The following is a 27,961-nucleotide window of genomic DNA, read 5'->3' on the forward strand; positions in this document are numbered from 1 at the left end:
GCTCAATACTGAAGGACTAAATCCTCTTACATAAACCTATGATCGACCAAATCCTCTGCTTGAATGATTATTACATTATTCACTCCTTACATATCCATATCCCATTCCATATATTATCTACAATGAGATCTTACATCATAATCCGACATCTGGCAATCCTCCTCCGACAAACTTGGATAAGGAGCTTGAGAATGATTGTAGAGCTAGAGAAGCCCTCTTGTGTGCACTTTCTAATCAACAAATAATGGGATTAACTGACAAATCATCTGCAAAGGCTACATGGGACAAGTTGGAGACTCTTAATGAAGGTGACCCTACTGTGAAGATTGCTAAACTTGATGGTTACCAGGTGAGATATGAAAACTTAAAGATGGAAGAAGGTGAAAGGATTACTGCATTCATGGAAAGGGTAAATGGGATAGTTATGGGAATTCAATGTTGTGGTGGAACTCTGAGTGAAGATAAAATTTTATCTAAAGTTCCGACAGCTTTACCACCAACTTACCAAATGAAGGTTACTGCAATTAATGAATTGAGAACAATGGCTAATACTTTTGTCAATAGAGATACCTTGGTTGGGAAATTATCTACTTTTGAGCTTGAAGAATTTGGAACCTTTGGAGCTATGAAGTCTGAACTTGCTTTTCATGCATCTACATCATCAACCGGCAAGCAAGATTGGAAAGCTTTATATGCAAAGGAATTGGATGATATGAAGAGATAAGATGAAGAATTGGAGAAACTTGAAGCCCTATTTGCTAGAAGAGTACGTAAAGGACCAGTAGGAAGTAAGTATGAAGAAAAAACACCTTTTAAATGTTTTGCATGTAATAAGATTGGTCATTTTTCATCTAGGTGTCCTGAAAGGAATTCAAGATTTGAAGAGAGAGATAAAAGATCTTTTAAGCGTAACCCTAGATATTAGAACAAGTATAAGTATAGGAAAAATAGAGACAAATCAAGCTACATAGCGGATGAAGAAGGTGTGACTGATTCTGATGATGAACCAACAAAACTCTACTAGTGGTTCTGATAATAGAAAGGAATGGGTGTTCCTGGGTATCAAGGAAGATGTTCTGGCACTAGAAGAGAAGGAACCTAAAGAGAAGGCACTTGCCACTAAAATTGAAGATAAGGATGAATGGGCAATTGATAGTGGATGTTCACATCATATGACTGGAGATAAAGGGAAGTTTCTATCTTACAATCTCTTGTTATAACATCTATATGACAAAGCATATAGATGTTATAACAAGAGATTGTAGAGAATTGTGAAGAATGCTAATGTCAAGGTGGATGAGTTGAATAGAAGTCAAATCAGAGTTTATGAGCAAGAACTGATAGTGGAAATGATCATAACTGAACTGGTAACACCTTTACCAGAACAAAATGTTGAACCAGTTACTCCGGCAGTATCAAAAAATTCAACAGTAACATAAGAACTGAGAAGAGGAATAGAGAGTCATAAGACTCCTAGGTATGTGAGATTGAATCATTTAGAAGATCAGATCATTGGGGATAAGAACAATGGAGTGATGACAAGAAGGAAATTTACATCTAATGAGGTATGTTTAATTTCTCAAGTTAAACCAGTATCAGTAATTGAAGCATGTAAAGATGAATGTTGGTTGAAAGCTATGGAAGAAGAATTAGATTAGATAGAGAAGAATAACACATGGACTTTAGTTCCTTAACCTAAAAAAAAGAATTTGTTATTGGAACTAAATGGGTTTTTAGGAATAAATTGTATGAAGATGGACAAGTTGTAAGGAATAAAGCTAGATTGGTTTGTAAAGGATATTCTCATAAGGAAGGAATTGATTATGGTGAAACTTTTGCTCCTGTAGCTAGGATTGAAGCTGTAAGATTGTTTCTTGCCTATGTTGCACATAAAAAATACAAGGTTTATCAGATGGATGTCAAGTGTGCATTTTTTAATGGGGATCTTGATGATGAAGTTTATATTGAGCAACCTGATGGTTTTCCACTTTCAAATGATAAAAACATGGCTTGCAGATTAAGGAAAGCTTTATATGGATTGAAACAGGCACCTAGAGCTTGGTATGCAAGGTTAGATAAATATCGTTTGAAGCTTGGATTCACTAAAGGTAATGCTGACAGTAATCTATATTATAAATTCATTGATGATGATATACTAATTATTGAAGTTTTTGTTGATGACATCATTTTTTGAGGTGAAGATAAGTTGTGCATGAAATTTTCTAAGAATATGGAGAAAGAATTTGAAATGTCTATGATTGGGGAAATGAAATTTTTCTTAGGTTTACAGATTTCTCAGACTGATAAAGGTATTTTCATCTGTCAAACTAAGTATGCTAGGGAATTGTTGAAGAAATTTGGTATGGTAGATTCTAAACTGGTAAGTACTACTATGGTTACAAGTGAAAAATTGTCAAGAAAAGATGAATCTACACCGATAAATCCTACAAGATACAAATCTATGATTGGAGGTCTGCTATATTTGACTCAGACTAGGCCTGACATAATGAATGTTGTTTGTATTGCATCTAGATATCAAAGTGATCCTAGAGAAAATCATGAGAGTGCGGTGAAAAGATTTTTTAGATACTTGCAAGGTACATTTGAATATGGTTTGTGTTACCCTAAGGATGATGACTTTACTTTATGTGCATATACAAATGCAGATTGGGCTGGTGATGTTGATGACCAGAATAGTACTTCCGGTGGAGCTTTCTTTCTTGGAAAGAAGTTGGTTTAATGGATCACCAAGAAACAATCATATACTTCTTTATCTACTGTTGAAGCTGAGTATGTTGTTGCTGCTATTAATTGTACACAGGTCTTATGGATGAAGCAAGTGTTGAAGGATATTAAAGTGCATTGCACTAAAACGGTATTTATTCACTGTGATAACTCTGCTACTATTGACATATCAAAGAATTTGGTATTTCACTCTAAGACAAAGCACATATCTATCAAGTATAACTTTTTGAAGGAGAAGGTGGAAGAAAATGACGTTGGACTGGTTTATGTGAACACTAAAGAGTAGATTGCAGATATTTTCACTAAACCTTTTCCTAAGGAATCATTTGAGCACTTGAGAGACACATTAGGGGTGTCTGCCCCTCCGACAGAGAACTGATTGATATTATTTGACATCAATCCAGTATGCATTATCAGAGATATCATTCATTTCAATACTGATTTGGGGATGCTACTACTCAGGGGGAGTAGTTAGCCTTGCGTTTCAGTGGTTTGTGTGTTTGCTTTGATATTTTTGTCAGATTTTCGGCATTGATGTCAAAGGGGAGAGATATATGTGAAAAAAAAAGCTTTACAAAGATATCATTCATAGGGGGAGTTTGGTCTTTGTTTCAAAACTTCATTGCTATATCTTTGTGTGGGAGATTGTTGGTTGTCTTCCATTGGGGGAGACTTGTTTGGCATTTCTTGGAACTTGGATGTTTTTCACATCTAGTGTTGCCATCAATGCCAAAGGGGGAGATTGTTGGCCATTTGGAGGAATTGATTATGTGTTGCATTGATCAATCCGGTATGCATTATCAGAGATATCATTCATTCTAGCATTGATTTGGGGATGCTACTACTCATGGGGAGTAGTTAGCCATGTGTTTCAGTGGTTTGTGTGTTTGCTTTGATATTTTTGTCAGATTTCTGGCATTGATGTCAAAGGGGGAGAGATATATGTGAAAAATAGAGCTTTACAAAGATACCATTCACAGGGGGAGTTTGGTCTTTGTTTCAGAACTTCATTGCTATATCTTTGTGTGGGAGATTGCTGGTTGTCTTTCATTGGGGGAGACTTGTTTGGCATTTCTTGGCGCTTGGATGTTTTTTCACATCTAGTGTTGCCATAAATGCCAACAGGGGAGACTGTTAGCCATTTGGAGGAATTGATTATGTGTTGCATTGATGTTTTGTCATTGATGTCGACACTAGTTGTTTTGGATGCGTTACCGGCACCCTTCTGGTCCCAGTAGGTTGTTTGGTTTCTGGTTGGATTGGATCCAGCATAATCCGATATGTTTGGGTTATGGAATTGGCTTACTCATATCCATGTTTAGTTAGTTGGTTTTGTTCTAGTGATCAGATGGTATCCTATTTGCTTGGAAGCTTGGTTTGTGGTTTTGACGAGGGTTTCACCGGTAGAGCCTTGATGAAGATCTTTGATGATATGCATAAGTGGTGTTAGTGTGGCTTCTAGTGGAGATTAAGAATCCACACCAATACCACTTATGCATATCATCAAAGATCTTCATCAAGGCTCTGCTGGTGAAACCCTCACTGGAACCACAAACCAAGCTTCAAAGCAAACAAGATAGCATCTGATCACTAGAGCAAAACCAACTAACTGAACATGAATACAAGTAAGCCAATTCCATAACCCAAACATATTAGAGCATATAGGATTATATCGGATCCAATCCAACCAGAAACCAAACAACCTATTGGGACCAGAAGGGTGTCAATAACGCATCCAAAACAACTAGTGTTGACATCAATGACAAAACATCAATGCAACACATAATCAATTCCTCCAAATGGCCAATAATATTACCATAGGATGTCTTCACATTCAACATGAAAACCTCCCTAATCACAATCAAAAAATTTGCAATTCACAAATCCCCTCTACCAACAAACCATATCACCTATCCATATTACCACATTCATCCCCATGACAACAAATTATACTCTCATGAAAATAAACCAATCTTGGAGAACAAAACGAATCTTGCTTAAGAAAATTGGTCTAGTCAAACATCATCACATTACCCAAAATTTTTCACTATGAACCTCAAATCAAACCCACATGGTAGAAAGACAAACTTTTGTAAATACCATAGGACCAAAGGACATGAAACTATTGATTGCAAATAACTAAAAAATCTCATTCATGACCTTATTGATCAAGGTAACATTACTATTAAAGGACATCCCAATAATTCACTTTATGAGATATTATACATATGTCAAGACACTTTTATGTGTTTATCAAAATCATCTACCTATGTCTAACAATGGCCATAACACGTCCACCTCATATTACTCCATTTATCCCATGATTCCTTCATCCTCGAAAGCTTCACAACAACAATATGTATCATCTCCATCAAATAAATTACCTAACAATGAAACCTTTCAAGTTTATACCCAAGGTATATACACAATAGATGATCATGGTATTCAAGCTAATTCATTTCTTGATACAAATCCCTTCTATGGTTCATAAATCCTAGATCCAATACCAGCATTTACTCTATTGCCAATCAAACCTAATCTAGAGATTCCTATTCAAAATTCATTTGTATCTTATCAAAATATATAATCCTTCCAAGAATCCTATATACATGTGATCCATAATCATACCCCATTATTAGAATTAGATCTATGTTATGAATAAAAAATTCTTCAAATGAATCAAGATCAAGATTCCAAAGCTTTCCCATTCCATCCAATTGTTGACCAAGATCCCATCTCTCTAGAATCTCAGGATGATCCCATCATCCTTTTTCATTCCATCCAAGATGATCCACTTCCATCTCTAGAGAAAAGTGTCCCTCCAAGTCCCATTCATAATCCACTTCCTAAGAAATATCATGATATCCTTGCCATCCCATCCAATGATCCCATTCCAAATCAAGAGTAAAGCACCCTTTCCACTCCATCCAATGATCCTCTTTCATTTCAAGATCAAAGTATCCCTTAATATCCATGTCATAATCCTCCATATCCACCTCAAGATCCCAACATCCATCCTAAACCTCCTCATGATACTAATCCCCCCCAAGATCCCATTACATTTACCCAAGTTGTTCATCAATCCCATACTTATCAAATTGGTTCCTCCATTTTCACCCAATCTACTTTACTCCATGATCTTATCATTCCTTCCATACCATATCCACCTCAAAATGGACTCAAATCCTATTTGAAAATAAACAAGTTGATGCAATCACGGATGGAGGGTCTAAAATAGGACTATCCTACCATACAACATAGAGTCAACGCAACAAAAATAACTCAACAAAACACTCAGTAAGAAAGAAGATTAATATATTTATCATTATAAACATCAATTGCATAATATGTGTTGGTATCTAGAATATCAATGGGCTCATAAGTCTGTTGCAAGGCATTACAAGTTAACTCTGCTATTTCTCTCTACAGTGGTTCATCCTCTCTTTTGATATGGCTCTCAACTTTTGGACTACCGAACTTCTTTGGAATCAATGCCAAACACATATTTTCATCTCTCATTCTTCCCAATAATTTTCTGCCAATCAACCAAATAGATTCTGGCATTACCACACACTTCACTTTTCTCTTCTTCTTCCTCCAAAGGTATCAATATATGTTTCTTGCCATTAGATGCCATAGTATAAGTGTTCCTTCTCCCATCATGAACCACCTCTCTATCATATTGCCATGGTCTCCCAAAAAACATATGACATACATCCAATGGCATAATATTGCATAATACTTCATCATAATAAGACCCAATACAAAATTTCACCCAACATTGTTCACTTACAAGTACTTTGTGTTCATCTCAAATCCATGCTATCCTGTAGGGTCTTAGATGCTTCAATCTCTTCAAATCCAGCTTGGTCACCATCTCCTCAAAAACTAAATTATTTTTAATACCACTATAAACAATGACTTTGCAATATTTACCTCCAAATTTGCATCTAAACCTGAACAAACTCTTCCTTTGTGGTGGCTCCTTAGTGTTCTCTTTTTGCAATAAAGCTCTCTGATTTGCCTTTCTCAGGTTTCCCAACTGAATAAGGTGATCCAACAGGTTCTTCTTCCACATCAATTATCCTAACATTGTGTTCAATTCTCTTATCGATACTCCCTTGATGACACTCAAATGCTCTATGTCCTTCACTTCCACACTTGAAACAAGTTCCATTGAATAGTATTTTCTTAGATCTATTCTCATCTCTCCAGTAACTATCATCATGGAATGAGTTGTAGCCTCCTTTGTCACCATTTTAAGTATTTCTTTCATCTTTTCCTTTGTGGTATATGATCAATGCCTTCTTTTTTATCATTCCAAATAGGCCTATCTTCCTTGTTTTGCTTGGTGTAGGACCTTCTTGCTTGACATTGTATTTTGCCTCTTTGAAATCTACTTCTTTCAGACCTTTGTCTTTGCTCAAACTTCTTATTCAACTTATCCTCTACCTTTAATATAAATTGGTATGCCTGCTCAACTAATGTTATTCTAATTACCAAACCCAATTCTTCTTGAATACTTACTCTCAATCTATTGATATACCATTCAACCTTTTCTTTACTTGCTTCACTATATCTAGCTCTAATGGTTACTTTGTGGAATTCCTCAATATACTCCTTCACAAACTTCTCCTTTTTTCTTAGGTTTCGTAATCTTTTCAACAACTCAAGCTCATAATTAGTAGGTATGAATTGGTTTTTTAGTTTTTGTCACCATCCTATCCCATTTTGTAATTTTCCATTTTCCTCTCTTATTCCTTTCCAACCAAACTTCTTTGCACCATAAAGCAACATGAGCTTTCAACTTGGTTTTTGCAAATCTCACCCAATTTGGATCTTCAATTTCCTCATAGTCGAAGTATTCTTCCATGTTATTTATCCAATCAATCAACTTCTTTAGGTTTAGATTTCCCATGTAATTTTGAATTTCAATTCTAGGTCTTTTATAGGTCTTTGAAATAGCTTTCATCATCTTTATTTGATCTTATTCTTCTTCCTCTTCTTTGGAATCATCTTCCACTAGGTTTTAGTGTAATTCATCATCACTTTTGCCTTTTGGTCTAGGGTTTAAGCCTCTCTTTCTATCCTCTTCTATGGTGTCCAATCAGACTCATTTCTCTCGTAATTTCCATTATTCCATCCATTCCATTAGCAACATTTGCACAAGTATGATCCTCGGAGGTATCTCTTCCTTGGCTCTAATGCAATTGCTTTAATCCAACGATCTAGCTACAAGGTCTCAACTGCCTCATAGTTGGCGATCAATTGACAACACTTACAATTTTCCTTAGGTCGGTGATATATTTACCTCAAAGAATGCCTTAGCTCCACAAGGTCTCAAATCTCACTCTAATACTACTTGATGCAGTCACGGATAGAGGGTCCATAACAAGATTGTCCAACTATGCAACATAGAGTCAACACAACAAAAATAACTCAACAAAATACTTAGTAAGCAATAAGATCAATATATTTATCATTGGCAACATCTATCCAAAATAACAATGGGTTCAAAGGCTTGTCGCAAGGCATTACAAGTTTATACAGGGTGCATCAGCCCGATCATAGTCCCAAGAAATGGTGGAACTCAACTCTTAATGTGGATGTTATATTATTAGGAATCTAGCTACTGATCTCCATGAATGCTTACAAGAGGTTATTATATAATCTTTACAAGTTTTAGAAGATCTGCATTGACCTTAAAGGTCTCAAACTCAAAGAATGATGAAACGTGTAGGTCAGCCTCAAAATAAACTATGAAAGGAGAAAACAAAATGTGGACCATAGGAAGGGATTCTCCTAGGTTCCAAATGTCTTGAATGATGCTCCAATTGGATATGCACGCCATGGGAAGGGTCCGCAAGTGAATTGGCACCATAGACACAAAATGCTCTAGCAAATGAATGAGCTTCCAAACGTGATAACTTCATAAAAATCAAAAGATCTTTAGATATGATATAGATGACCACGTTCAAAGTGTGGATCTAGATTTGCAAGGAATGTAGACAAATATATGATGCAATGTATAGAAAGTTGAGACAACTACAAACTGAAATGCAAGAAAGGAAATGATATTGGTTGATGTAGGATTGCTTGATAACTAGAGATTCTCTTGCATCATAGGTATCCCATTGGTAATTTTTTTTATCAAAACATGCATATCAAGAAAGCCTCTGTGAGAAAGGTATATTATAACCCCTTCATATTAATGAGAATCCCAATTATCATGGCCTTGGCTACATAGCTCACACTCAAGATGCTAGTATCCATACTAAATCTCATGCCACTCTATCTAAATCCAAACATACATGTTCTCCATTTTCCAAGTTCATTTTGGGTCCTTATATCCCAAAACCAAGCTTTCATTCCTTCCATCCATCTTGGGTCCTTATATCCCTCCATCCACTATCCATATCACCCATATCTCACAATTTAATTTCTCTATCATAAATCAAGATCAACAAGGCACATATCCTTGAGAACCTTCCAACAATCCACCTACATAAACCCATCCAAAATACCTCCATATCATTCCTATCCATCCATAAATCTCATTCTGCTTGGAAGTGATTTTGATGCCAAACATAAAATCCATGTACATTCAAGGATCAATATGTTCCATCTAAAAAATATGCAAAAAGAAAGTAAATCTTGATCCAAAAGCCAAAAAAAAATCCAAGAGGGCAACAAAGGCCCATCAAGAAAAAATAAAAACAAAAAAAACATGTAGATTTCAAAATTGCTCATAAAAGCAATGCATCGCAAAGAGATAAAATTTGGCATCCAAAATTGCTATTCCAAAAGATTTCTTTGTTCCTATATCTAAAAGTCTCCCACTTTTCAAAGCTATTTTAGGTTGCTATGTTTCAAAATCTATTATATTAAATCCTCCATCTCTTTCTTCATCCATTATGAGTCAGGTTATATCCCAAAATCCACTATCTTAAATCCTCCATCATCTCCTTCGTCCATTTTGGGTCCATATATTTTAAATTGCATATCCACTCCTTCATCAAAATCTCAAAATCCAAAATCCACTTTTCCTCCATCACCTAGCTACCCCTCAAGTTGTGTGTTGATGTTGATCTTGTAAAAAATTCCATCCACTCATATATAATTATCCCAACACCCCATCTATTGTCTAACACTTATTTTCCAACTATCCATCCCTCTCATCCAATACTTTGCATAAATATGTTCTCTCTTTTCATTTACTCATTTATTTCATCCCCTTACCATCATTTTGTTAGACAATTCAAATAATCGGAAGACAACTGAGAAGGGGGGGTGAATCAGTTGTCACTAGATTATTGAAACCTTAAGCAATTAAAACTTTAATACTGGACCACATAAGATCAATACCAGAATGCATAAACCAATTACTGGAATAGCAGATATACCAATTAAGCACAACCAACAATTAGAGAATAGATACCAACCACATGACACCAAGATTTGTACATGGAAAAACCACGGTGGGAAGCCTACCCACAGTCAGAGAATACTTTTGCAATAAGTATGTGATTACAAATTGAGGGGTCTGTACTTGTAGGAAGGCAAACAACCTAGAGCACATTTCTTATTACAAAATGAATCTCACTGACTACATAAGAATCCAAAATACAATCTAGAAGGAAGAATGAACTACAATGATAACATCTCCAATGCCTGAGTACAGTTCTAGTTAAGCTCAATACCAGAGGACTTAATCCTCTTACATTAACCCAACTCAATCACCAATGATCGACTAAATCCTTTGCATGAATGATTATTGCATTATTCTCTCCTATACCATTCCATCCATTATCCATCACGATTTACAATGAGATCTTACATCATATATGTACAAACCCTCAACCATAAACAATAAGGTCAACCACCAGACAATAAACAAAATACATAATTATAAAACATGTTGGCTTGATACCAAACAAATATTATCCAACCCATAAGACATCCCAGAAACACATCGAGAAGACCAAACAACACGTTACATTAAGTCGATACATAACCTAGATAGTACCAGACCCAATTTAGGTCCACACACACTTAAGCAATGATCCCAATCAAACAAGGCTCAAACATGATCACCATCGACATCCTGAATCCCTACTAGAAGCTGCACCAACACCACTTACGCATATCATCAAAATATCTTCAACAAAGCTCTGTCGGTGAAACCCTCACTAGATCAACAAATCAATCTTACTAGCATACAAGATAGCATCCGATCACCAGATCAATACCAACTAACTGAACATGTATCTGCGTAGCATAAATAACATATCTAAGCCATTTCCATAAGCCAAAGAATACCGGAGTATACCGAATCAACATGAACTAATCAACCAGAAACCAAACATCCTACCAGGACCAATTAGATATCGGTAAACAACCAAAGCTGCTAAAACATTAATGCAACAAATAATCAATTCCTCCAAATTGCCAACAATCTCCCCCTTTGGCATTGATGGCAACACTAGATGTGAAAAACATCCAAGTGCCAAGAAATGCCAAACAAATCTCCCATACGAGAATATAGCAATGAAGTTTTGATCCATACTCTCCCTATAGATGATATCACAGTTAAGTTCTGCAAATCTATCCCCCTAATGTATATATCTCCTTAAGTTTTTCACATGAATATCTCTCCCCCTTTGACATCAATGCCAAAGATCTGGCATAAATATCAAAGCAAAATCATAAACCACTTAATCACAGGACCAACTACTCCCCCTGAGTAGTAGCATCACCACATCAATCCAGAATGAATAATATCTCTGATAATGCATACCAAACTGATGCCAAATAGCATCAATCAATTCTCTGTTGGAGGGGCATAAACCTCTAATCTATCTCTGAGGTACTCAAATGATTCTTTAGGCAAAGGTTTAGTGAATATGTCTGCAATATGCTCTCTAGTGTTCACATAAACCAATCCAACTTCATTTTCTTCCACCTTTTACTTTAAAAAGTTATACTTGATAGATATGTGCTTTGTCTTAGAGTGAAATACCAGGTTCTTTGATATGTCTATAGCAGTAGAGTTATAATAGAGATAACTACCCGTCCAATGCAATGCACTTTTATGTCCTTCAACATTTGCTTCATCCATAGAACTTGTGTACAGTTAGTAGCAACAACAACATACTCAACTTCAATAGTAGATAAAGAAGTACATGACTGTTTCTTGATGATCCATGAAGTAAGTTTCTTTCCAAGAAATAAAGCTCCACCAGAAGTACTTTTCCGATCATCAACATCACTTGCCCAATCCGCATCTGTATATGCACATAAAGTAAATTCATCATCTTTAGGATACCACAAACCATATTTAGATGTTCCTTGTAAGTATCTAAAAATCCTTTTCACCGCACTCTCATGATTTTCTCTAGGATCACTTTGATATCTTGAAGCAATGCAAACAACATTCATTATATCTAGTCTAGTCTGAGTCAAATATAGAAGACCTCCAATCATAGACTTGTATCTTGTAGGATTTACTGGTGCTGACTCATCTTTCTTTGTCAATTTCTCACTTGTAACCATAGGAGTACTAACTGGTTTAGAATTTTCCATACCAAATTTATTCAACATCTCTCTAGCATACTTAGTTTGACAGATGAAAATACCTTTATCAGTCTGAATAACCTGCAAACCTGAGAAAAAAAATATTTCCCCAATCATAGACATCTCAAATTCATTCTCCATATTGTTAGAAAATTCCATGCACAACTTATCTTCACCTCTAAAAATGATGTCATCAACAAAGACCTCAATTATCAATATATCATCATCAGTGATTTTATCATATAGATTACTGTCAGCATTACCTTTAGTGAAACCAAGTTTTAAAAGATATTCATCCAACCTTGCATACCAAGCTCTAGGTGTCTGTTTCAATCCATATAAGGCTTTCTTTAATCTGCAAACCATGTTTTTATCATCTGAAAGTGAAAAACCATCAGGTTGCTCAATATAAACTTCCTCATCAAGATCCCCATTTAGAAAAGCACACTTAACATCCATCTAATAAACCTTTGTACTTTTTATGTGCAGCATAGGCAAGAAATAATCTTACATCTTCAATCCTAGCTACATGTGCAAAAGTTTCACCATAATCAATTCCTTCCTTTTGAGAATATCCTTTACAAACCATTCTAGCTTTATTCCTCACAACTTGTCCATCTTCATTTAATTTATTCCTAAGAACCCATTTAGTTCCAATAACATTCTTATTTTTAGGCGGGGGAACTAAAATTCATGTATTATTCTTTTCTATACGATCTAGTTCTTCTTCCATAGCTTTCATCCAACATTCATCTTTACATGCTTCAGTTACTGATACCGGTTCAACTTGAGAAATTAAACATGCCTCATTAGCTGCCAATCTTCTTCTTGTCATCACTCCTTTTTTCTTATCCCCAATGATTTTATCTCCTGAATGATTCAACCTTGCATACCTAGGAGTCTTTTGACTCTCTGTTCCTCTTCCCTGATCTTCAGTTACTGTTGAATTTTCTGATACTGCCGGAGTAACTGGTTCAACATTCTGTTTTGGTAAAGGTGTTACCGGTTCAGTTATGATCATTTCCACTATCGGTTTTTGATCATAAATTCTGATTTGACTTTTATTCTACTCATCCACCTTGACATTAGCGCTCTCCACAATTCTTTGCAATCTTTTGTTATAACATCTATATGCTTTTCTTTCATTGGAATAACCAAGAAACATTCCTTCATCACATCTAGGATCAAATTTGCCAATGAAGTCATCTCTCCTGATATTCATATGACATTTACTACCAAAGATTATGAAATACTTAACTGCAGGTGTATTGCCAAACCATAACTCGTAAGGTGTTTTACCGGTTTCTCCTTTGATATGAACTCTACTGAATGTGTAAACTATCATGCTCACCGCTTCTCTCCAATAGATATGAGGTAGATTAGCTTCCATCATCATGGTTCTAGCAACATCCAAGATAGTTGTGTTCTTTCTTTCCACGACTCCATTCTGCTGAGGTGTCCGGGGAGCAAAAAATTGTCTCCTTATGCCATGCTTCTCGTAAAAGTTATTAAACTCACTGGATGTGAATTCTCCACCATGATCCGACTTTAACCACTTAATCTTCAATTCTGTCTCAGTTTCAACTTTAGCTTTAAAGATTTTAAACTTTTCAAAAGCCTCAGTTTTCTCCCTTAGAAAAGTAACCCACATCATTCTAGAATAATCATCAATGATTAGCATAAAATATCTATCACCTTGAAAACTTTTGATTCTAGCAGGACCACACAAATCAGTATGAATAAGACCAAGAACATCATTAGATTTGTCTTGTATACTCTTAAAAGAGGTTCTAACCTGTTTTCCCATTTGACATTCTTTACATACCGAATTATAGGGCTTTACAATCTTAGGTATATCTCCAACTACCTTAGTTGAACTGATCTTTACCATGCAATCAAAATTCACATGACATAGCCTTTTATGCCAAAGCCAACTGTCATCAATTTGTGCAATCAAATATGTCTTCTCACCAAATTCAAATGAAATATATTACCTTTTGTCTGAGTACCGGTTGCAATCTCCAATCCAGATCTATTAATGATTTTGCATTTTCCATCCTTGAATTGTAATTGAAATCCCTTATCCACCAATTGTCCTACACTCAAAAGATTATGCCTTGAACCTTCAACATAATAAACATTATTAGTATTGTGCTTACCATCTAATGATATAGTTCCTCTTCCTTTGATCATGCATACTTTGTCATCTCCAAATCTAACCAGACCGCTATCAAATTCTTGCAAAGATAGAAACTTCCATTCTTTAGGTACATTCTCTTCAAGTGTCAGAACATCTTCCTCGATAGCCAGGAACACCCATTCTTTTGTAAATATTTTATTTGTTGTTTTTGGATTTGATTGTGTTCCTTTTTTGACTTCGAATCAAGAAACAACAAAAAATAGCAACAAACAATTAGCTATGTGGATTGTGGAAAACTGATATCTTTAATAAATAAATTTACAATTCATTAATTCTTTTTCCTTAGACATGAATTAAATAATTAAATAAGTTTATTTGTTTCTTTCCACTCTCCAACCACTTGGCTTCTCTTCTCTTCCACCACCCTTCCACCACTTTTCTATCTTTAGCCTCCATTTCTCCCATGTGATCTCAATCTTTGATATCTTTCTGCGATGAATTCAAATTTGGATTGTTAATAAATCTCCATTTTCTCTTTAACCAAAAATCTTTGAGCTTTTCTTTTATCTTGATATCACTTATAGTTTTGAATTTCGAATAGAACATTACTACCTTTTGAAGAGAACTCAAAGGGCAATGAAGATAAGTGACATGGGTGCTCAAAGGTATATTTTGCCTATTGTTTTTTTAATTTCTTGCAGTCATTTTCATATGCTTCGTTGGGAGATTAGATTCTTGCATAGGTTTGAGGCTTTTTGTGATTGACCCACTGATGATTATGCTAGTTTAGATTTCTAGTTTCACAACATAAATTTCCATACATTTATCCACATCTTATCCATTTTTGTACCTATTTGTATATTTCACATTTACTACACCTATCATGATTGAACTCCATTCATATACTTCAACATTTTGTTAGCCTAGATCATTTCTATTGGTGCCTAATTCACCCAATAGAGGACAAATCTATGGAAGGTTTGATAGTTTGTAGGCATAGACTTAATCAAGAGAGTGGGGGCAAATCAAGAGAGTGAGGGCAAATCTTATGTCAAATCCAAAGTAAACATAAACAAAGATGTCCTATTCATACTTCTAAGATATATAATATTTGGTGTTAGATCCGTTACATTCATCTTCATTGTCTATAATTAGGACACCTATCTATAACATTTAATTCTATATTATCATGCCCAAAACTCTCATTTGTTAATCTAGGTTGATTTATGTAGAGTTGTATGTGTTTTATTGGATTAACCTAGACTAAGCTCATTGAAAAAATATTTTCTTTTATAAATATACCAAGTCAATGAAGTTGGAAAATGTTACGTAGTCAAGCTTGGCTACACACCATCTAGGTTTTTCTAATGTTAAAATTTTTGCTAGCATAATCTAGACAATTTACTTTCTGTTAAGCATACACTTTGACCAAAACTAATTAAAGTGATATACTACTTCTAAATCCAACCATAAAAATCTAATAGATTAAAATCGAGTAGTTAAAATATTAGTCCTCATTATGAAAACTTGAGATCATATCTCTAAAAGTGACAACTAAGATGGAATTATATGATGACTCTTGATCTTCTATTATTCAAATTTTGTAATAATTTCTAAATTTTTCCTTAATAAAATATCACAAAATCTCCACATCCTTTGATTTAAAAAATACTGAAAAAAAACACTCCTACTCTCTCACTAATATATACATTCATCAAATCCACATAATCAAAGGAAAAAGGCAAACATTCTCAAAAGCTAAAATCTTTCATCTAGGTTAAAGATGACAGCCATTAAAAACTTGGTCCAAAATGATTATTGAAATCATTGTGTAACCATCGTTGTCCAAAAGAAACAGTTCATAGCTGAAATGAAAAAACGCCCTAAAATAGAAACTGCAACAATTCATAGCTGAAATGAATAGCACCCAAAAACAGAAAGCAACTGAATGCATGAAACCCAATTAAAAAAAAAAAAACATCAAAGCTGACAAAAGACAGGCACTCCTTCCACTAAAAACTCCCCAGTTTCCCCATAACCAGAGTATTTCCCGAAGCAATTAAAAAAAAACTATTATAAGGTCAGGTGCATCCGCGTGGGTCCCGCAGCCGACGCGGTCTGCCATGTCACAATCTTAACCAGAGGTGAAAGTGAAACTGAGCTGCGGTTAGAAAATACTGGACAAAATAATAAATAAATATGAATGATTGAAAAAACCTCGCTTCTGCATATGTATATTTTGTACCGTATTTACGATTATTGTCCAAGTCAGACACACATAATAATAATTATTTTTTGGATTGCCCTATGGAAGTCTTCGAAAAATCCCCCCATTTGACACAACAAAACACCCAGGAAAAAGTCCGAGAAATCTAAGAAAAAACCGAACACTTAGTGTTTTCGTCTTCCCAAATTTGACGAGCCCAGATTTTGTTAATAACCCCATCCATGTTTCAATTTTTTGAATTTGAAGTCATTTCTGAGGTGGGTTGTTGGAATTGATCTGTGGGTGTTTTAGGATTTGAACCCTTGACTTGTAAAATGGAGGATTTGCCCAATTTGCTTCAGAGAGACTATGGGTTCAAGCCGCAAGGAAAATCTGCGCCCATGTCGCAGCAGCGAAACGCAACAGGCACCGCTAGCACGGGTGCCTCCTCTGTCTACGATGATGTCTTCGGTGGGCCGCCTAAATTTACAGCACAGTCTTTTCCAGAAACAGGTGCATACGACGACATTTTCAGGAGCTTTTCTGCGCCCATAAAGAATTCCTCTGTTCCCGTCTTTGATACGCCGGTCTACGATGACGATATATTTGGAGGCTTGAAAGGGGTGAAGACCAGCGGAGTTCCTTATGATGATGTTTTTAGCGGGGGATCTGTAGCGCCAATTGGGGATCTGGTGGGGGAGAATTCGAATTTGGGGAATCGAGAAAAGGGTCCTTCTTCGCTCTTCGATGATTTGATTCCAGGGGTCTCCGTCGAAAAAACACGGTGAAATGGGGTTTCAATATGTTGTGTTAATATTTGTGATTTAGGCGTTTTTAAAAATGTTGCGTCTTTTTTGATACCTAAACTTACAAATGGGGTTATAGCTGATTTTTCATTGTGCTGAAATATGAATTCTATATTATTGTTTTCTTCTAAATTGTGGCTTTGCGAATTTTCCTTGGTTTGGAAAAATGTTTATTGTATTCTAGTCATTTAGGAATTAGGTTTCTGCTAATTTTCCATTTTGAGGATAATTGTTTCTGCTGAATTTCTGCTGCTAGGATAAATGCATTTGGCATTATAGTTTTAGGAAATTTGTTAATGCTAGTTTCCACCGTTTGGAGTGTTGGATATTTCGTCACAGTTTATAAGAAATAGGTTTTTGCTCATTTCCCCCGTTTGGAGAATTGCTAATATCATATATATATATATTTTTGCAAATACTCCACTGTAAGGGAGCATGCAGTTTTCAAGAATTAGTTTTTTGTCGCTAATTTACCACTGTAAATAGACGGGCAGCTTATATTATAATTTTAATAATTGGGAGTCTTTCAGCAAATTATTCAGTCTTTGGAATTGCATCTTATACTACTGTATGAATTGTGGTTTCAATAATTTTCCATTGTTTGGAGAATTGCACATTATACTACAGCGTTACAGAAAATGGGTTTTTGCTATTTTTCCATCGTTTGGAAAACGGTTTCTTATGTTTACAACTCATTTATGAATTGGGTTTTTGCTATTTTTTAATCGTTTAGGGAAACACATCTTATATTACAGTTTTTCTTTATGAAGCGGATTTTTTACTAAATTTCCAACATTTGGAGAAATGCACCTTATGTTGCATTTTTTTTAATAACTTGGGTTTTTATCTAACTGCTAGTTGAAATTTATCTTATATTAGTTTTTTATATGACTAAAAATCACCTACCAGCTGAACACAAAACAATTCATTCTTCGTCTTAAGATCAATCCTTCACTTAGTAGCTGAAAATTGAGAAGACCAAGTGCTCCGAGCCTTATAAAGATCCTCACAATTAAATACAGGTCAGGTACATCTTCATCGTCAACTGGACCTGGCTATCAAGATAACTGACTTGAAATTATCAGATCCTCAAACCAAGGAAACTTTGTCTGAAATGCACCTGAAAGCCTGAGCAATATAGCATGATAGCAGCAACATTTGCACACAAAGAAGGGTCTTTGCACTAGCCTGCAACAAGTTCTCCATATAGATTGCATATCCCTCTTCAACAATGATAGGTGAGAGAACAAACCAAAATAAATTACCTACCATGAGTGCCAGTGACTCCTTTAATAGAAAATATAAATGCATCTAATCTTCAACTAACCGCAAAAATAATGACGAGTGAAACAATAATCAAGAATGTGGCCAAACAGAAAAGATGTTGCAATCGCAAATAATAGACACCAAGTTTAACTCGCAGAGCATGCTGCTAGAGATGACATTTAAGGTCTGGCCAGCTGTTCACCAAAATTTGGTGGCTTCAAAACATAGCCCCTCTATTAGACATATCATCAAAGACTAATAACTACAACACAGACTGAGTCCGAACAATAAGTGAATTCTATTTTAAGACAAGACGTAATACAGAATTTCTTACCATTCAAAAATAAAAATAACCAGTTTAACTTTCTCCTTATTTGGAGGAACCGACATTATTTCACTCTTTCTAAATTTCTGAACATAAAATTTCAAACCCCTCTAATATAAAAAAGAGTAATATAAGATTAATTTCTTCAATACAATCAAATTTTTTGATTGTATTGAAGAAATTCATCTTATGTTACTCTTTTTTGTACGTTGTATTTTAACTTTTTGTTTATTGTTAGAATTTTGTGAGTAAGCAATCGTATTAATTGTAATTTGTAACTTATAGTAAAGACTCGAATTTTCAACCTTTTATCAATGATCTCCCAATAGTCATATCTATCTCTACCTCTTTGGAATAGTTTTGGATGGCTAGTTTAGCCCTATCATGGCCTCGTAAATGTATTCCATATGTTTTGCTTCCATCCACTAAGTGCATAAGGCTCATTAAAGGCTCCAATACCTACAAAATACAAACAAGTTAAAGTTATAGACTTACAATTGAAGTAAATACTTTTAAAAATTGAACTTTAAATTGAATGGCCTCTTTAGCCCTATCATGGCTTCATAAATGTAGTCCATTAGGTTTTGTTCCCATCCACTAAGTGCAAAACGCTCATCAAAGGCTTTGATACCTACAAAGTACAAACAAGTTAAAATTATAGACTTCCAATTAAAGTAAATACTTTTAAAAATTGAAATTAAAGGATTTGATTTGAACTTTAAATTGAAGTTTGAACTTACCTTGATGATCTCAATGGCTTTCTATGCAAAGGTATCATCAAAAACTAAGTTTATGGTCTTCTTTAGATTAACCTTCTTTGAATATGTTGAGTCTAGCTATGCTTAATTCACAAACATCTACTTCAACGATGCCAATGAATTTGAAATGCTTTGCAACTTTGCGAAGTTATATGTGAACCTTGGGACCCTTGGTCATACGAGCTTTTTTCTCGTGATTTTTCATCAAGCTAAGAACTCAAGGTTGGTTATAATTATATTTTGTGATTTTCCTTGTTTTTCTTACAATTGGTCTCACCCAATCAATTTTTCCTTTTCCCTCCAAATTAAAAAGGTCAAGGCAATGGGTCTAAAAGGTTGATGGATGCCCCTCTTGAAAAAATCGTCCAATTGCTACATATGTTTATGCATTGGCAATGACAAATTGCAACACAATCCCAATCCTCACCTATAAGACAACCTCCTTCAACATTAGGATCAGTTTTTTTACGTTCTTTATTACGTTAGATGCATCACTGGACTTTAAGAAAGCCATCTCACCGTTTGAGCCACCAAAAAATTGATGAGGGTGCTAATTCCTTTCCATTTGTTCATCCATTTGAAAAATGGTGCATTTGAACTTTCACCACTATTTCTTTTCATCTTCCAAAATTAACTTTGCATTTATAATAGCATCCTAGAGCAACCATCCACTTAAGTTTTTGGGAGAGGGTGCCGTGTATCCTTCCTTGCAATTGTTAATTGTTAGAAAATTTGTCATTGATGTTAAAAGCAAACAGATTCATTGATGTTGATGTTGGTGTTGACCGACGATGGACTGGTCCAAGAGGGGCCAGTAGCTCAGTGGTAGAGCACTCCAGGAGTGTATGGAAGGTCCTAGGTTTGAGTCCTAGCTGGTCCATGTCTCAACATGGTATCAGAGCCAGGTCCAGGCTAGGAGCCCCAAGCACACGAGAGGTGTGGCTTAAGGGGGGGTGTTGGTGTTGCAAATAAGCCACACCCGGACCAACGATAGACTGGTCCAAGAGGGGCCAGTAGCTCAGTGGTAGAGCACTCCAGCAGCGTATGGAAGGTGCTAGGTTCAAGTCGTAGCTGGTCCATGAACAGTTGAGTTGCAGAATGAACACTTACAAGTTCAGATCGGGTTGATGTTGAGTTGCAGACCAAACACATTCAAATGCAGAAGATATGTTGGGTTGACATTGGAACAAACTTCTAATGCACTTCATGTGAATTGTATCAGTAGATAGCATCATATATTCAATAGATGTATCTGTAAGTGATAAAATGGTAGCATGACATCTTTCAGACAGTAAAGTAATGACAGGGAGTAGGGTTTCCAAATATCGATGTTATATTTGATTGATGACTATATCCTTGATCTTTCTGTAAACTTCATTCTTAATCTTTCTGTGAATTGGATTGATCAAGAGCAGTAACAGAATATTATATTGTTTTTACATCAAATACTCAGTGGTTGAATAATGTTGACCATTCTGAAGTTGCTGTTGCTCTCTCCTGTGATAATGAATTGCTTTAAACAAATATTGAGACAGAAACGTTCTGTTAGAATAGCACGGGTTGTATTTATCAGACAGAACTATGTTTCTTTTTTGCTCAATAAGAGGCCGAAGCCAAATCATACGGAACTATGTTTCTTTGAAGTTCGTGATCTGTATAATGTATATTGGTTCCTTCATTGAGTGGGTTTCATCGTTGCCTCAGTTATGTAACTCACAGAATATCTCAGAATATATTGAATCATTGATCGCTTCAGTCATGATCAAGATTGATTTGTAACTCTCAGAATATCATATTGAACTGCCATAACAATCCTAGCGATCAAGTTTAACGATGAATGATTTTTGATGGGCGTACTTAAGGTATTGTATAAATATTGTAAACGAAATACATCTCTTTCAGTTGTCAGTTTTAACTAAGTTTACTTACAACTGTAATATTAGATGAAAGAAGTTACAACACCTCCTTGTAACCATCTTTACCTGATCGACAGCTTGATGAGTGTATGTAAATGCTGTATGTGACGTGGTTTCAATTAATGTGTAGTATTGAAGTATTGAATTTTTGAGAGTTTCTATTATATAATAATTGATGTAGAGTATCTCTGCAATTGAGAGAAGTCTGAGTGTGAATGGAGTTAATTATTATGAGGCTGGGAAGCAAGACAGCAGCGATACATTATTGAATGTTTTGATGAGATTGTTTGAACCTGTATGAAAAGAATATCTGAAGGTTGACAGAATTCATATTGTAAAAAGTTTGCTTGCAGACTTCAGATGTTATGAAATGTAGTATTTCTGAATTGAAGGAAATATAAGTTAGTGACAGTTTGTATTTGTAACATCTCTATGGTTGGTGCTCAGATTGAGTAGTTGGTACTTCTGTAAGAGTTGGTGCTCTGAAGCAAGGAGCTCAGTGATTCCTTAGGGTTGGTGCCCTTAAACTTTGTACACATTATTTCTTTGTGAGGCTGGATTAGGACAGTAGATCCTAGCAGCAATTTTTCACTGTGGTTTTTAACTCATTCTGGGTTTTCCACGTACTTATGTGTTGTGGTTTCTATATGTGATGCTTTCTTTTCAATTTTGGTTTCATGCTTATCAGTTTATCAAAGTTATTTTAATCAATTAAGGATCTGAAATTTAGATCTTCTATTGATTCATCCCCTGTTAGAAAATTTATCGTTGATGTCAAGTACAAAATTAGAAAATCTAACAAGATGCAGAAGTTATATGAAATCTGTAGAATGATGATGAAGGACAAACACATACGTTGGGTTAGAGACTTTTGAATACTTCCTTGATTTGCAGTCTTACAAGTACCTGCGTTTTTCAGACCAATGTTAATGATGAATGGTAACAGATCAAACATTAGATATACAACGAAAACAATATCTGTCTTTACCGTCATTTTGTTCTGATTGTATTTATCTCTCAAGATGCAACAATGGTATTGTACATATTGGGCATGGTATCGACTGAGATTTGTGGTATGAAAGGTCAAAGACTTCTACAAATATATTTGGTTCTGCGATGCCTTTGTTCAGAATTATGTTGCATATGTCTGTTGGGTCATCTTGGTGATTGGTATAATTTTTTTTATGATCAAGTATTTCACTTAGATTGATCTGTATATATCAAGTTGGTCATGTCTTGGTGATTTGGTTACAACTGACAATAGCCACCTATACATATCGTCTTTATTATTTAGAAAACTATTTTCATATCTTGATTTGTGTATGGCAAATATACCTGTAGGGTTGGTTTTATTGGTTGTAATTGAGTCGGCAGTTTTAGTAGTTTGAACTTCTTATAACTGTTCAAACTATAGAGGTGTCTATTTAAAAAGACTTGAAAGTCCAATGGAAAGAGTTAATATCGTTTATGAGAAGACAAAAAAAGCAGAGACATGTAAATATGTAATGCACAAGCATAGAATATATTGACAAATTTGTGTCATGTATAGAAGTATTGAACAGGAGATCAAAGAAACCGGACTCGGACTCAGCAAGGCCGAATCAGACTTGGACTTGAGACTCAGGACTCGGAGTCAGACTCGGCTGGACTCGGGAAAGTGAAAAACTCAAGAAATTTAGAGATTTTTAAAGATTTAAAACTTGTTTCATGCACCCTTTATTGAATACACCTTAAAGACACAATAACATCATCAAACTCCTCATTTGATTACATACACAAGTATACATCAATCACATAAGCATAAACGCAAATTGTAGCTGAAGGAAATAACAAACATAGATATATAAATATTGTCAAATGTATATGATATTACAAAACTCATGGAATAAAAAATCCATGTCATCATATGATCATCATCAAATGTTCCACACAAATACCAAAGGTAAATACAACTACAAGCCTATGGCTCAAAGGAGTGTGCACCTGGCCCCTTGCGAAGGCGTTTAAGGTAGGTCCTGGATGATTCGACAGCCATAGTCGCTCCTCGTGACACATGCCATGCTCACCAACATCAGGAACTTCTGTGTCACGATCAGTATCTCCTGTCTCTGCTCCTGCTCTCTGCTCGTGCCCTGCCATGGCTACAGCCTCAGCCTCTATATCTACCTGGTCAATCCAATCAGTGTCATCATCACTAAATACAGCCGCAGGAATTGCAGGATCTGTTTGACTCTCATTGGCCCACTCTGCTTCATGATCAACCTCATCTAGAATGATAGGAGAGATGTCAACTAATGCATTCTTTCTCATTCTCAGGCGGAGGTTGTAGTGAACAAAGATGAGATCATTCATCTTCTCCACAAATAATCTATTGCGCCTCTTGGAGTGTATGTGCTCAAACATACTCCAATTGCGCTCACAACTAGATGCGCTGCATGGCTGGCTTAAGATGCGAATGGCCAACTTGTGAATATTTGGTGTCATTGGGCCAAAAAAGCTCCACCAATGATCTGAGTTTGAAATGAGAAAAATAAATAAAATCAGTCTCACTTATGAACTCATTTTAACAAGTTACAATATACAATAAAACTAAAATTAAGCCTTGAAATTTATTTTTACCTGACATCATAGTTGTCCTACCGCCTTTGGCGACAGGATGAGAGAAGGTCTCCCCTTGTGCATCTGAGAACAACAGTAGCTCTCGAATAAGCTCTATCTAAGTAGTACCAGCAGGTCCCATCTTCTCCATGATTGAGTATAGCCCATTAAGGACCTCCACATCAACCTTGAAAGAAGGGATAAAATGGAATGTCGGATTCAGATAATAGGCTGTTGCATGGATGGGCCTATGAAGCTGATGATGCCATCTCCTATCAATGATCTCGCAAATGGGACCATACTTGCTCTCATCTCCTCCATAGACGGATTTGATGCCCTCCTTCGCCCTATCCATGCCCTCATATATGTAGCCCATTGCAGGCTTTTCTCCATTCGCAACTCGCAACAAAACCACCAAGGGCTTAACAAATTGCAAAATTGAAAATATTGTGTAATTTAGAAAAATGAGCAAATAAGAGAATATATATAATAAGTTATAAAACAAAAAGTTAAATTGTAGAATTTATAAAAAAATTACCTTCACTATCTCATCACAAGGGACCCAAAAGTCTCGCTCATCAAAAATGCAGTCTACCATAACTTTCCCTGCAGGGGTGGCAACATAGGATGAGGAAGACCACTCCTCACCAACAATCATACGTCTCAAGGCCAACTTAGAGCTAAGCATGGACTGCAATGTGATGAAGTTTGTGGCAAATCTCGTGATTCCTGGATGATGCAACTCCTTCTGCTCTGTGTCTCTCATAAGAGCCAACACCCATGCATGATTATATACAAATTTGCACACATTTCTTGCCCTTTCTACACATCTCTTGACCCATGGGAGTTTTCCAATATCCTCCAACATGAGGTCAATGCAATGGGCAGCACATGGAGTCCAAACTATAGATGGGTGCCTCTCCATCAATAGTCTACCTACAACAACATAATTTGTTGCATTGTAATTAATGGAGGTACAAAATAGTAATTAATTTGCAAACAAAATTAGTTTGTAATCAAAAGTTTACCCGCAACAACATAATTTGCTGCATTGTCGGTCACCACCTGTACCAGGTTCTCCTCACCTACCTATCAATCACCTCCTCTATCTGCTCACATAGGTAGGTGACATTCTTGCAATGGGCGGAGGCATCAATGGACTTGATGAAAATGGTGCCCCCTGAAATAAAAAAATAAAGCTAGATCGATGATCATTCAATAAAAACCATTAAATAAAAAATAAAAAATTAAAGACTAAATGAAACTAAAATTAATCAATCCCCTGTGGAAGAAACAAGAAAACTAAGGAGAGTTCTATTTCTCCTATCCGTCCAACCATCAGTCATGATGGTGCAACCTTTAGTGCTCCATATCTGGTGTTGTTCATCTAATTCCTTCTTCACATCATTCACCAATTGAGACAAAATGGGTCCCCTCAAATCACACTTAGTAGGGGCTCTGAACCCCACCTCGCATATGGTAAGGGCATCAACCATTTCTTGCCAATAAGGAGACCTGTCACAAATAAACTCAATGAGATAAGTCAAGTATGTTCTATGTACTATGTAGTATGTACGAGAAAAAATAAAATGAAGAGAATCAAAGTATAAAAATTAAAACAATCAAACATAAAAGTTATAAAACATTCACCTGGATGTAAAGAATGGAATACTGCTATAGACCCCAAACCTGCCAACTGCCATTTTAGCGGCATCATGGACCTCCTTGTTCCAACCCATGCTCTCAAGCGACTGTTGGGACCAAGAAGTAGTGCGAGGCACAAAGAAGGTATCCAACCTAGATTTACGAATCCTAGGTCCAATGCTAACACTCCCACTACAACTACTAGTGCTAGGAGCATGATAAGTGGCGGTGGCACTGCCACTTACAGAAGCAGAAGCACTAGCAATAGCAAACTGAGTGGGACGATATGGAGGTAAGGAAGAAGAGCCTCCAACACAACCTAATTGTGTCCCTCTTCCTAAAGTTGCCTTTCTCCCAATGGCCACTCAATCCTCCTTTTGTTTCTTTTTCCTTTCAATTTCCTCAACCATTACATAACAATCACGTACGGCCTCAGGCAGTGCTTTTAGGCATGGTTCGACATCATGTCCACGCACACTGGAAATATGGTATTTTAGTCTATATATACCTCCATGGAATATTGTTTTGCAAAATGTACATTTTGTTTGCCCCTTTCCTTGCCCTGGAAAATCACATGATATTTCCAAGCAGGGTCCTTTCTAATGGGGGGTCTAGAAGTTGAAGTAGACATTGTAGGATAGTTTTGTGAAACTTGAAGTTGAGGCAAATAATAAAGTGAAGTTTGCTGCAATAAAACATAATAAATTTACAAACCTTCAAAAGATTTTGGAAGAAAATGTAAAACTTTCAAAATAAATGAATAGAAAATGGAATTTTTGCATACAAGAAACAAAAAAATCTTCAAAAAAACAATCTTACCTTTTACAACAAGCTTGAAATGCGCTGCAAACTCTTCCTATCCAACTCTTGATGCACCAAATCCAAACACAATGCAGCCCCAATGTGATAAATGGAAGAAATCTTGAACTTCCTCCTTGCTGGTTTTTTTTCAATGCACCCTTGTTTTTTTTCACAACTCACTTTTCTCCTCCTATTTTTCCAAATGAATGAAATGAAGTTCACTTCTAGGGTTGGAGGATAAATAACTTAAAAAAAACAAAGTAAAAAAATGTATTAAAAATGCTTTTTTTTGGGCCTTTTTGGGCCTTGCCGCTGGCCGAGTCCAGGCACGGCACTTGCTGATTTTGGCGAGTTTACGCCAAACTCGCCAACTCGGTGAGTCTGGCGAGTTCGCCCTCTGGACTCGGATGAGTCCGAGTCCGAGCTCGCCAGACTCGAGGGGCATGTCTCGTACTTGGACTTGCTGAGTTTGGCAAGTCCGAGGCGATTTTTCGATCTTTGCAGGATGAGTCCGAGTCCGAGGTCGCCAGACTCGGGGGGCATGTCTCATACTCGGACTCGCTGAGTTTGGCGAGTCCGAGGCGATTTTCTGATCTTTGCAGGAGATGTATATTATTTGAGAGCATAGAGAGTGTGTTGAGAGTTTCTATAATGCAGTAGAGTATCTTTGCAAAGAAGAGAAATCTGAGTGTTGTGAGTAGTTTTCATTATGTGAAGGCTGGGTAACGTGAAAACAGAGATACATCTTAGTTTATTTGCTAAATTTTAGATGTTTTTGATTTGAAGGAAATATAAATTAGTGACAGTTTGTATCTGTAACATCCTTATGGTTGGTGCCTCTAGGATGCTAAGTTGGTGCTCAGATTGAGAAGTTAGTGCTCTCAAGCAAGGAATTTGGTGATTCCTTAAAGTTGGTGCCCTTAAGCTTTGTAAACATTATTTCTTCGTGCGGCTGGATTAGGACAGTTTATTCTAGCAGCATTACTCACCGTGATTTTTCACTTATTTTGGGTTTTCCACGTATTTAATGTGTTTTGACTTGTATGGGTGGTTGCATTCTTTTCAGTTCCAGTTTTATGTTTATCAGTTTATAAAAAAAATATTTTAATTGACTAAGGAACTGAAATTTATATCTTCTACTGATTCACCCCCCCTCTCAGTTGAAGAGTTGTGTTCTACCCCC

General features: G+C 35.9%; 1 protein-coding gene across 5 annotated transcripts in view; it reads left to right on the plus strand.

Annotated features, from left to right (window-relative positions):
- Positions 1 to 16,683: 16,683 nt before the first annotated feature.
- The window catches only part of LOC131047825 (auxilin-related protein 2), a 63,104-nt gene continuing 51,826 nt past the window's right edge, over positions 16,684 to 27,961 (plus strand). For 2 of the 5 annotated variants that reach the window (XR_009106292.2, XM_057981600.2), the window contains exon 1: positions 16,684 to 17,448. Coding sequence is in view for 2 of the 5 variants with exons in the window: in XM_057981600.2 (XP_057837583.2) it covers positions 17,000 to 17,448 (449 nt within the window). In the remaining 3 variants the exon portion in view is untranslated. The remainder of the gene's footprint in view (positions 17,449 to 27,961) is intronic. The other 3 variants (XM_057981602.2, XM_057981603.2, XM_057981601.2) reach the window with 2 other exon arrangements.

The sequence above is a fragment of the Cryptomeria japonica genome, chromosome 4, assembly GCF_030272615.1.
Source record: "Cryptomeria japonica chromosome 4, Sugi_1.0, whole genome shotgun sequence".
NCBI classification, from domain to species: Eukaryota; Viridiplantae; Streptophyta; class Pinopsida; order Cupressales; family Cupressaceae; genus Cryptomeria; species Cryptomeria japonica.